At 41.4% G+C, this 13,321-nt stretch overlaps 1 protein-coding gene across 26 annotated transcripts in view; it reads left to right on the forward strand.

Moving 5' to 3' along the window:
* CELF2 (CUGBP Elav-like family member 2) overlaps nt 1-13,321 on the forward strand; it is a 702,444-nt gene that overhangs the window by 426,827 nt on the left and 262,296 nt on the right. For all 26 annotated transcript variants that reach the window (XM_040343368.1, XM_040343357.1, XM_040343358.1 and 23 more), the window contains one exon: nt 8,199-8,281. In XM_040343368.1, coding sequence (XP_040199302.1) covers nt 8,199-8,281 — 83 coding nt within the window. The remainder of the gene's footprint in view (nt 1-8,198; nt 8,282-13,321) is intronic.

Below are 13,321 nucleotides of genomic sequence, written 5' to 3' on the forward strand. Positions count from 1 at the left end.
ACTGCATATAATGCTCTTCATAAGCCAAGAATTACCATATAATGTTACATTTAAACAGATGACTTTGCATTCTTGGCCTCTTTCTGTCAGTTTTGAAAGCCATATAAACAATGAACACGCTGCATATAGAAAGTTAGAACGTTCAGCTCACAAGCTCCACCTTTAGGAAGCAGAAATGGTGCTTATTAAACCCTGTACAGAATAGATAGGTGGAATCATGTAAAACCAAGCCTGCCATGTATTACCTAGCCTACCTTCTGCACATAATGTACATCAAGAATGACATTTCATATTGGTGTATTATATTTCACATCAGGTTTCATTTCACGCACAAGAACAGAGTATGCAATAGCATAATCTTTAGCACTCTCCAAGAGACTGGAGTTTACCAATGGCCTATAATAAGACAGAATTAGGCCATTGTAAGTCCATATAGTGCCCGATACACATAAGCCTTGTACACACGATCAGTCCATCCGATGAGAACGATCTGATGGACCATTGTCATAGGTTAACCGATGAAGCTGACTGATGGTCCGTCGTGCCTACACACCATCAGTTAAAAAAAAACGATCGTGTCAGAATGTGGTGACGTAAAACACAACGACGTGCTGAAAAAAAACGAAGTTCAATGCTTCCAAGCATGCGTCGACTTGATTCTGAGCATGCGTGGATTTTTAACCGATGGTTGTGCCTACTAACGATCATTGTTTTTTTTGCCATTGGTTAGGAATCCATAGGTTAAATTTAAAGCAAGTTGGCTTTTTTTAACCTAAGGTTAAATAACCTATGGGGCCCACACACGATCGGTTTAGACCGATGAAAATGGTCCATCAGACCGTTGTCCTCTGGTTAACCTATCGTGTGTACGAGGCCTTACAGTACACCTGGATTTTATAAAAAAAAAATCATTTAGACACGGCATTGCCAAAAACCGAGATTCACCTCTGTATCATAGACTTGTACAGTATACACATGTATACTCTGTATGAGGAGGTGTGAGGCACATTGCATGCATTACATTGTTGGTACTTGTCAGGGATCAGATGGGAGACTGATTTGACGAGGTCGGCCTCTCTTATATCTCCTGTCCTGGCTCCGCTGAAGGTGAGACAGAGGAGAATGAAGGACAAGAGGGACACGAGTGCCTGGAGCAGGAGGTCCCGGGAGAACAGCTTGGCAGGGTTTAGCGGCCTGGAGTAGACTGTGATGAGCTGAGCAGGAGCAGGAAAGAGCCAGGCAGTTAACCGAGAGTTAACAGCAACCATGAAAATAGACAGGAGCAAGGTCTCAGGGACAGCTAGGTTCGTCAGCAGGCGGGCAGTGAGGTATCAAATCATAGACAGAGCCAGGGTCAGGAACGGAGCCGGGTCAGAGATGGGCAACAGTACAGGAACAGAACACAGAGCCAAGGTCATGAGCAAGCCGGGTCAAAATACTGGGAGGACACACAGGATCAGAGCAGGATTCAGGAACACAGCTGAAGATCAGTCAGCAAAGCACAAGAGCCCAGACTCCCTTTAAATAGGCTGTCTGGCGCCAAGGGGAATTAGGCTCTTACGTGTGTGCGTGCGCCATTCTATGGCAAAGGCTATGTGCTTGCGCACGTCTGTGTGCAAAATGTCTCACAGGAGTTCCCTGACAGTACTTTTATTCATCTCTGTTAGATGTATAGAGTAGCGGGGACTCCCTTGTTGCACTTTGGTGGTTTCCCAATTTTGCACTTTAGAAAAATACTTTTATTTTATCTTTTTCTGTTTTTGTGGTATCTAGAGCAGTACTAGCCAATCCAAAATCAATGAACTGCATGTCAGCAGGATAGACTACACCTGTAGCCTTTCCATCACATCCATTACAGCTATAATTTTATGTATGTATTAAGGAAATTATCTATAAGGCTGAACTCTGAGCACAACAAATTCAACAAAGTATATTCTTCAATATGCAAAAAAAGGATATAAATTTAATTTGCTTGCATAAAATACATTTGAAAACCCATGTATCACCTTGTAAACATAGTGATTTCATCACTCTGTTGTACATAACTCATGTCGAGAGCAGAGCTGTAGGAGGGGTTTAGCACACCCTCCTATTAAAGGCAGCCTATTTAAAACTACAGGAGGGGGGCAGAAACAAGACTACTCACTCTGCACGAGTAGAAAGAGTATCAGTGACTGGTCTTAATTTAGGAAGCTCCTGCACTGAAGCAAAAGGGTTAATTTACTAAAAGTAAATAGGCTTTTTATTTTGTAAAGGAAAGTTCTCATAGCATAGTAGATAAAGTTAAAATTTACTTTGCAAAGAATATTTAATCGTGCAGTTAAAAAAATAGGATATTTACTTGTACTTGATTGGATGATGGAAGGCAACAAAGTTTTACCTCATTCACAAAGCTTAGTGAAAATCTTTGTCTTTAGTAAATCAGACCCAATGTTTCACACAAGATTATTGCACAGATCTGGAAGAATACACATGCCTCATGTATATAGCTAAAATGTGCTTGTCACAGAGATCATCTTTAAGCTCTCTGCACACTGGGCTTAAAAAAACGCCAGTTCCTTTGGCAGAAAAAGCCTTCATGTGGAGTGTTTTTTGTACACAGTTTAGGTGAGTTTAGGAGACTTTAACGTTTTTTTCTGCCAGAAATCTCCAATCAAATGTGCATGGGATAATATTGAGCTGCTTCTACAGGCAAAACACGAAACTCCTGTAGAAGCAAAGATTTTTGAGTCAGTGTGCACGGAGCCTTAACCACTTGCCGACCACCTTCCGCATTTATATACTGCGTCAAGGCGGCTCGGCTGTGAAAACCGACATACCTGTACATCAGTCTGTGCATGAGACACAATTGGCAGGTGTGCGTCTGTGCGCTACAGGAGCGTTCCACTACAGTCCGATGGACTTGGTGTCCCCTGGGCCACCCACAATCTTGGTACAGGGAGGCAGAACAGGGATCTGCCTATGTAAACAAGGTGGATCCCCGCTCTGACAGGGACAACATTGAGATCTGCTGTTCCGAGTGATCAGGAACAGCGGTATGTCTCTTCCCCCAGTCAGTCCTATCCCCACACAATTAGAACACACCCAGAGAACACAGTTAACCCCTTGATAGCCCCCTAGAGTTAACCCCTTCCCCGACAGTGTTATTTATACATTGACCAGTGCATTTTCTTTAGCACTGATCACTGTAATAATGTCACTGGTCCCCAAAAAGTGCCACTCGGGGGTAGAATTTTTTGCTGCAATGTCGCAGTCCCGCTAAAAATTGCAGATCGCCACCATTACCAGTAAAAACAATTAATAAAAAGTCCATAAACCTATCCCATAGTTTATAGAGGCTATAACTTTTGCGCAAACCAATCAAAATACGTATTGCGATTTTGTTTACCAAAAGCGTGTATAAGAATGCATATTGGCCTAAACATATTGGCCTAAAATACTTTTTTTTTCATTGGATATGTTTTATAGCAGAAAGTAAATAAAAAAAAAGTGATCAAATACAACCAAATGAAAGCATAACATAATTTTTTTGGGGGTACAGCGTTGCACGAGTGTGCCGTTTCACAAAAAATGGCCTGGTCATTAAGGGGGTAAATACTTCTGGGGGTGAAGTGGTTAATGTCACTGGTGGAAGATGCAACTTGGTGCTCAGTTTTTGCATCTTATCACTCAGCATTAGGTTTCAGTCACACAGCCGTAAAAAGAGAGAGACATTTTTTTTTTGCAAGGTTTTTTTTTTTAATTACGGATCTGAACACTGCATTGTTTTCGGGGGAACCATTCACACAGGTGTGTAAACATGCACTGCATTCAAGTCCGTAACACAGAATCCACAAATCTGTGTCTAAGAACATGCGCTTATGTGTATAAACGCATGTATACATGTTTGCATATTAAGTCTAAACAAAGGGGAAAACTAAATTATTATGTACATATATATGTCTTATATCTGTGTGTGGCAAGCGGTCTGGAAAATCAGCAGCAGACTGGCTCCCGATCAGTGCTATTAGCCAATGGTTGAGAGAGCTGTCCGGAGTGTTCTAGCGGGGGGCAGTGCCAGGACAAGATCATCCAGTGCCCAGGGCAAAGATGCCAAAATTGCTTCCCCCCTATATTATGTGGGGGGAGAGAGAGAACAGCTCGCACATCCTCTCTCCTCTACTTGCTGCTTCCAACGCTGGACTGACAGAAGTAGTGATGCTGCTGTCACTACTCCTGTCAGCCTTATAGTAGAAAGAACTTGTGGTGTCCTCATCCATACAATATACACTGTGCCCAAGGCAGCCTCCCCTTCTGCCCAGCCCTTGTCCCAGCCCTGGGTGGGCAGACCATCGCCCACCAGAAGACGATAGCTCAGTAGGAAAGATCGCTGTCCTAACCTCGGATTGATAGTACTGCAGCTCCGACCTGAGCTGTCAGTTTTTTAAGAAGAAAAAACTGATAGTGTTTACCAGACTTTGGGAGGGGAACAAATTGAAGCTCACTAGTGGGCTTAGTCAGTGAATAGTACAAGAACAATTAACTAAAAGAGATCATGCAATTAAAGCCTTTAATTAATTGATTCTAATTAGTTGTTGTGGGTGCTATGCTTTGTATTTGTGATTTTTCTTTGCACTGGTTTACTGAAATAGCCAATTTTGCACCAGGTTGCCCACCAGTCTTGTAGATGCAGCATGGTAGCATAGGTATAGCATGTTTAGTGACAACTCACAGGCATAGTTCTTAGTACAAATGCAGTTTAGCCATTTTCGAATATATTGGAAAATTATAAAAAATCAAAACCTATAATGTATAGCCAATGGGATAAAAACTACCTGTAAACAACTGGCATTATTCAGTAAATATCTATTAGTTCTTCAGTGAAATGCTGCTTGTCCTTCATTGTGAACAGTAATGTGAACTTAAATCAGACCATGTATTGCACATAAGAATGAACAATTAGAATTAAGCCTCGAATTACATTTTTCAGTAAAGGAATCAAAATCATAAGTGCTAATACCAGTGCAGTAATCCATAACATCCAATAAGAATTCATTGGGTCCTAATATAACTTAATTTTAGTGAACTCTCATTACTTGTTGTGGGTTACTGTTCCTGTAAATTACCTACCATTGTGATGTAAGGCCATGTATGGAACAAAGCCAAGGGTTCTATTCATAATTAATTTTGCTGCGTGCCTCAGGCCTCGTACACACGACGGGACATGTCCGATGAAAACGGTCCGCGGACCGTTTTCATCGGACATGTCCGCTGGCAGATTTTGGTCTGATGGCTGTACACACCATCAGACCAAATTTCCCGCGGACAGCGAACGCGGTGACATGGCCACGCCCTTGCCGCGACGATGACGCGTGACGTGCGCGACCCTGAAAGGTCAATGCTTCCACACATTCGTTGAATCACTTCGACGCATGCGAGGGCTTTTGGCCAAGCGGACATGTCTGGTGAGTCATACAGACGACCGAACATGTCCGACGGACAGGCTTCCAGCGGACATGTTTCTTAGCATGCTAAGAAACATTTGTCCGCTGGAAACCTGTCCGATCCGCCGGAAAATTGTCCGGTCAGCCGTACAGACGACCGAACATGTCCACGGAAACTGGTCCACAAATATCATCATGATGTGTGTGACATGCTTATTTCCTATGAATAGCTCAATTTAGAAAATACACCATTATGGCCACTAGATGGTGATGCCAATCAAAGGAAAAAAACTGATTTTGGGTGATCAGTCATGTTGGCTGTGAATGCATTTGCACAGCAATTTTTTTTTTATAAATAGACCCCTTAGATTTCGTTAATGCTAAACAATGGACGGTATATCCTAAAAATGTACTACTCATCTATATCCTGCATACTGTAAAAATGTGTATTTCCAAAAAAGGGGGACGTGCGGAACCTCCCATAATTGGCCAATAGATCTTAGTAATTAATTAAACTTACTGTATGGAGAATCTTACCACTTTGTTAAAAAGTCAGGAGGATGAACTTTTTCTTGGTTTTATCGGAATTAGTTCCAATTCAGAATACTGCATCTATATCTAACCCATGTTCATCACCAGGATACCTCCAGACATGGCAAACCTGGAGTATTCAGATAGTTTACTAGTGTACCCAACCATATTGCATGGATACTAGTTGGAGAGAAGACCAGCTTAATCTATCTACTCGTTGGTCTGCCTGTGCTCTTCACTACCAAGCCCCATCTTCATGTTCTTTTTCCCACCTAATCCATGCTGCCTAATTGCATATAAAAATGTGTGTACTCCTTCACAGCCTTGCACCCTACCATCTGCTTGACTGCATCTTGGAAACTGTATGCCACTTGTTGTCTCTTGACGGTCAATTGCTGCACTATGTGTAATGCTTTGATACTGAAATGTGTTTATTAGTCTAATAAATAATCAATTTCAGTGAGTCATGGTTTAAATATACAACTCTCAAATACATATAACTTTACTGTGTTGAATGTTGATTGCTTAAATAAAGAATTTACCCTGTGAAAAAAATGTATTGTGTAACATTGTGCTACAACAGTATTTTATGTAAGCCACAAAAGCACACTGTGATTACACTTATGCAGAAGATTACTGTATTTAGCTGAAGCAGTGTGCTGATGAGTCATTTGATTGATCAGAGCTGCATAATACAAATATATGATTACACTGTAAAGGTTTTTCCAGATGTTTTCTAGGTGTGCATGATTTTTAGAAATGAGAAAAACAGTACTGTTGATAGACGTCAAGGTTCTCATACAGAAAAGGTGCTCAAAGACTGATATCTAATTTAAAGAGGAAGTAAACCCTGAAGGGTGTTACTTCCTCTTTGTTTCCCTGCAAAGGTAAAGCATAATGGGCTACTATGCATCGCATAGTAACCCATTATGTGACACTTACCTGCAGGAGAAGCCTGCGATGTCGCCGTCTTCCTCACTAGTAGCGAGCGTCCATTGTTTACCCCTCTTACTTCTGGGGCTGCGAGCTCCGGCTCTGTGACTGTCCGGAGTCGCGTGACGTCGGCATGACCCGAGCTAGAAATGGCACAGCGTGTCCATTCTAACTCTCGCGTATGCACAGAAGAAATCACCATATGGCGATTTGCAAATATCTCCTAGACTGTGCAAGTCTGGGAGATATTTCAAGCACCTACAGGTAAACCTTAATCTAGTCTTACCTGTAGGTTAAATTGGATGTAAAGGGTTTACAGCCACTTTAAGATGACCATTAAAGCGGTTGTAAACCCGCATGACATTTTTTATTTTTTTTTCCTCCTGTAAGGCAAAAGTCATAATGAGCTAATATGCACCGCATATTAGCTCATTATGAAATACTTACCTCGGAACGAGGTGTGTAGCACTTACCTGGTCCACGCTGAGCGAGATTTCATCTTGCCTCGGCGTGTCTTCTGGGTATCGCCGCTCCAGCACTGTGATTGGCTGGAGCGGCGATAACGTCACTCCCGCACGTGCGCGCGGGAGATTTAAAACTCGGCAAGGTCCGGCGGCTGACGGTCCTTTCGCCGTAGATCCCCCCTGCGCATGCGCCGCAGCGCATTGCGAGGGGAATATCTCCTAAACCGTGCAGGTTTAGGAGATATTCTCCTTACCTACAGGTAAGACTTGTTATAGGCTTACCTGTAGGTAAAAGTAAAAAAAGTGGGTTTACAACCACTTTAATAGTCTATTCAATGATATCACCAAATAAATACCAGTTGTGGAAGTTTTCATTTCATTGTCTCTTTGCTTGTTAGCATGGCTATACAGTAAAATAGCTCCCTTTAAACAAAATGAAAATGTATAATTGTGTGAAAATAGGGGATTTTTTTTTTTACTTTGTTTAATGTTTCCACCCAATATTTAACACACGAATAGTCAAAAAGCCCAAGCCGTGATAAGCCCTAACATCCCCTTCATCCATATTGAAAAAATGCCAATTAATTTTCAATAGAATATATATAAATTGCAAGGAAATATCATTCAAAGCTTGGCCTGTCTACAATATACACTATATTAACTCAGAGTATTTTACAATTGTGTTCTACTAGAAGTACATTTGGCATTAATACTTGTACTCTATTGTACATGTTAGAGGGAGTTTTTAAATCCTCTTTCACTATACAGTTCATTTATCTTCATTTAGGCTGTACCTGGATCTTATTTTCAGGCATTTCCTAATCCCCTCTCTGTGTCTGATCCGCAGGTTGTTGTTTCGTAACGTTTTATACAAGAAAAGCAGCACTGGAAGCACAGAACGCATTGCACAATATTAAAACTTTACCTGGGGTGAGTACATTCTTCTTCTCCTTGACACTGTGTCATGATTAAATGTCATTTATTTGTTCTGTTTATTGCTAGGGAATAGCTCTCTTTCCAAAGAACCAATGGGGAAATGATGAAGTGTGAACTGCTCAAAATGACTGGGCTGCAATGGACTTGTGATGGTGTCGGGCTAATCCCTTAATTGTCTCAGTCAGATGGCTTTGTGTAGAGTATAGAAAATGTACTTTAGGCTTTATCTAGGAAACAAGCATTACATTAATGCCTTACCGTTATAATCCTGTTTTTTTTTTTTCCATTTTCCTTTTTTTATCATTATTGAAACAAGCACACTAAACAAAATTTTGAAAGTGAGAGTCAGGCTTGCTACTTGCATCCAGTGCAACCAGAGTCATGAGAATATTTTGTAGCAATTTAATTATGTTTCTATCAGAAAAAAACTTGCCGTAACTAAACAATTTCAATTGTTATTTTTCCCATACTGGCGGTATGTTTTGCACACTTTGTTCATTGGTGTGCAACCGACATGCCATTTTTTGTGTCTTAACAAGTCCCCATCCCATCTCCTATTTCACTGATGTGTACATTGTGCAATAAGGACATAAATCACAACTGATGCCAATTAGAAATTACACAGTAATTTATACCAACTAATCTAAAGTATAAAACAGCTTTGCTCTATTAACTGTTGAAGGATGATGCTGGTTGGATGTAGTGGGTTATAGAAGGAGTGTAGGCAGCCAAATGGTTTTGTGGTTGGGACTTCTTATGCACTGCAGAAATGGGTTTCTTGGTTGCAATCTCGACCAGGACCCTATTTACATTCAGTTTGCATGTGCTCCCTGTGTTTGCGTGGGTTTCCTCTGGGTACTCTAGTTTGGCTCTTCTGTCCTATATTCTGCCGTGGCATTTATTTTTTAATAAAGGCTTATTTTTTTCGAGTGTGGCTGTCCAGAATTTTCCCTTACCTAATCGCTATATGCATTGTCTGCACCTGCTGCTTCAACTCTGAGGAGAGGTTCATTTACATAGATCTGCCTGGAGCGATAATCCTCTTTCCCTACTCTGGTTTCCTCTCACACTCCAAAGACATGCTAGTTCATTGGCTCCTGTTTAACTTGGCTTAGTATGTGTATACAAATTGGCTATGCACATGTGTCACTGCAAGCTGCATGCCAGTCCTAAGACTGTGCAAATAAGCAAAGACCGGGAAACCTGGACCTGGAAACGCTCCAAGGAATTTTTATGGAAAATGCTCTAAAGTGTATCAGACATGGTGCCTAGCGAGCTGGCTAAAATTGCCCAGTCAGATGACTGGGCAAATACATAAAAATATGGGTCAGGATCGTAAATTAAACCTTAGAAATAAATGTGCCTAGATTATTATATATGCCTTCATTTTGTGGAGATTTATTGGGAGCCACACCTTTTTGTGATTTTAAAAGAGAAGTATGAGATTTGCTTTTTTTTTGTGAATCATGCTTACCTAGGTGGATGCACCATAGGTACGATGCATCTTTCCCTCGTTGGCTCTAACACTGAGAACCGAGAGATCAAACACCATTGATTGATTGGCTCTCACAGCTCTGTGAGCAGAGAGCCAGTGACTGTCAGTTTCCCACTCTCTGCTCTGCCCCCCTCCCCGCACTCACTGGAGAGCTGGGCTGTGGAGATGGGAGCAGTCGGTTCGCTGAGAGGCTGAGCTGGGTGCCAGTGTAGGCATGTGAGCAGATTCCGAAGATTGTAGTGACAACTATAAAGGCCCATCTTTATCTGGTAAAAAGAGAGTTACCACAGTGTTCTTGAAGACATTTCATCTGTTCAGATTCACATGTGATTCAGTATCCCCCCATAATTTACAGGCAGAAGATAAAGGAGGTCAATGAGTCGAAGTATCACATTTTTTTGACCCTTCAGCTCCATTCAAGACCCTCAGTATTTCTGCACATGAGTGGGACCAAGGGAGCATCATCAGAGGGCCAGCTATACAAATGACTAAAAGACAGCTAACTCCTGATTTAAGATAGTTGTGCCAGAAGGGATAAGAGCAGTGATGACGAACCTTGGCACCCCAGATGTTTTGGAACTACATTTCCCATGATGCTCATGCACTCTGCAGTGTAGTTGAGCATCGTGGGAAATGTAGTTCCAAAACATCTGGGGTGCCAAGGTTTGCCATCACTGGGTTAGAGCAATGAGTAAGAAAAAGACAACACTGGATTCATTGGTCTATATGAGCATACTTATCCTACATAAAGTACAACATAGTCTCAAAGGTAAATAGAATGTAGAAATAAAATTGAACTTTACGGAGAGGAGTGAAGTTCCTCTTTAACTGACTACCATGAAAGCTCTTACTTTTAATATGCTTATAATTTCATATAGAAATGTATCAAAACATTCTGAAACGTGGTTACAATAAGCTATTCTGAGATATTAATGCTTGTAAGAAATCATGTGACTTGTTTTTTTATAATATAAATAGTGTTATGCAAATGACTGATAAACAAGAGCTTAGCAAAGGAAATATGCAATGGTAGGAAGAACATTTATCATCTTCAATGTAAAGCATAAATATTTGATTTCTGACATATATTTGTCACCTTTAACAAGTCACTTCTTACAAATGGCCTCAAGCTTTAAGAATAAATGGTTTATTCTTGTACAGCAACTGATTGTACATAGGCCTGTGTACAGTACTGCAGACATCGCCAGTATTTCTAGAATTATTTGATGCCGCTAGTATTGAGCTCAGTGCCTGAACAGCTTCCATGTTCATTTGTATCATGACCAGTAGCCATTTAGTAAATAAATGTGGCAGTCATTCAGAATTCATGCCATACACAGTATCATTTAATTGGATAATTTAGCATTAGCTGCATTAATTGGGTTAGTAAGCCTTTGAGATATTAAAACCCGATGCTTTCCCTTGGGGAATAATTATCATCTAGACAACAAAAATTCACAGAGAGGTTTTCTTAGTCCTACAGCATTACAATATTGGTCTCATATGTGGTGGCAGCATACATGAGGAAACAGCCATACGGAATATGCCATTCATTGCTTTCTTATTCTTCTGTCATGAAAATGTTTAGTGAGGATTGCTTTGTATCGGCAAAATTGTCTTACAGCAAAAAAGCAACACATTTTTAGCTAGATTCAGGTAGAGTTAGGTCGGCGTATCAGTAGATACGCCGACCTAACTCAGAATCTGCGACGACCTATGTTTAAGTGTATTCTCAAACAGAGGTACGCTTAAACATATCTAGGATACGACAGCTTGCGCTGTCCTATCTTAGGTTGCAATATTTCTGCTGGCCGCTAGGTGGCGCTTCCATTGCGGTCGGCGTAGAATATGCAAATCAGTAGATACGCCTATTTCCGAACGCCGCCGCAGTACATTTACGCCGTTTATGTAAGAGATAGGCCGCCTAAAGTTATTCCATCAAATAGATGGAATAGTAATGCTAAGTATGGCAGCTGTTCCCGCGTCGAAATTCGAAAATTTTAGGTCGTTTGCGTAAGTCGTCCGTGAATAGGGATTTACGTCGTTTACGTCCATGTCGAAATCAATAGGCCCGTGCGGCGGACGTAGCCGCAATGCACACTGGGAAATGTAGGCGCACGGCGCATGCGCAGTTGAAAAAAAAATTACAAAAACGTCAGGTCAAGCCCCATTAACATAAAACACGCCCCCATAGCTAAATTTGAATTAGGCACCATTACGCCCGCCCGATTTAGGCTACGCCGCCGTAACTTAGCAGGAAAGTACATTGTGAATCATATACTTGCCTCGCTAACTTACGACGGCGTAGCTTAAATGCCTTAAGCTACGCCGCCTTAAAGTTGCGGCCATCTACGCGAATCTGGCTATTTATCTTTAGGATTGCTAACACTGGTATAGGAGCAGGAATTGATGCAGTTGTAATAGTGTCTGGACCTAAAGTAGTGTGCTGCACTGTAAGCTATGCTTTTTCATCACTGTCAGGTTACTACATTCCTCCTCAATAGACACACTTACTATGTACAGTACTATAGTTTTCCTTTAGTTGTTCATCCCTAAGTATAAAAACACTCAGGAAAAATGTAGGTGCACACCTTTTCTCTTTGCATATGGTATCACTCTGAGACAGATCAGCTCTTACAAGGTGTATCTTAAAGCCATAAAAGGAGGGTAATTGCAAGCACGGTTTACCTAACCTATCCGCCACCTCAAAAAGGCTGATCTTAACCTGAAAACAACACTCGGCATCATTCTCTACCACTCCCCTTCCCTAGCCTTTTACAAAATCATTAAGTGGGTACCTTTTTTTGGCGGTACTTGCTCCAAATTCCCCATTCCCTACCTAGGCAAGGATGACATACTCTTGACTTGCCCGACACACCTGCAGCCTCTTGGGATACATGTCTCCCTGAAGAGGTGGTTCTGGCCAGCTCGGTAGATTGTTTTAAGAATGGCATGGATTCTTTCCCAGATACACAGCCAGACTAACTACCGGTAAGTAACACATTCCAAGTGCCTACAGGACCAGTCTCCCTACAGTCCATGATCTTGCACATGTGTAGTAGGAGGCTGCCTGTGAGTGATCAGAAGGTGACAGAGAGGTGGTACAGAAAATCAGAACCCCTGCGAATAGCCAGGTAAGAAAAAGACAGTGCTGAACTTTATGCACTGATAATGATGTGTTTCTTAAAGCAGAGTTCCACCCTAAAAATGAACTTTTTATTAACAGTTTGCCTTTAATGTAAAAAAAAATAATAATAATTTTTTCTCACTTCTATCTGGCTGTTACTAGGCAGATTTCGTAATCTGCCTAGTTCCTGGTCCTAGGTGGTTTAACTTCCTGTCCTAAGACCCCATTGCCTCCTGGGAAATTGTGACACTCATTTCCAAGGAGTCTCTGGGCATTACTGTGCCTAAAAATCACCCAGCATGCACCTCTCCCTGAAAACCAGGAAGAAAAAGGAACTGGGCTTCACATGCCCACACATATGATGAATACGGCCACAACATGAGCTAGAGGATATAAGGCAGGTGTTTGCAAT

The sequence above is a fragment of the Rana temporaria genome, chromosome 3 (genome assembly GCF_905171775.1).
Source record: "Rana temporaria chromosome 3, aRanTem1.1, whole genome shotgun sequence".
Lineage (NCBI taxonomy): Eukaryota > Metazoa > Chordata > Amphibia > Anura > Ranidae > Rana > Rana temporaria.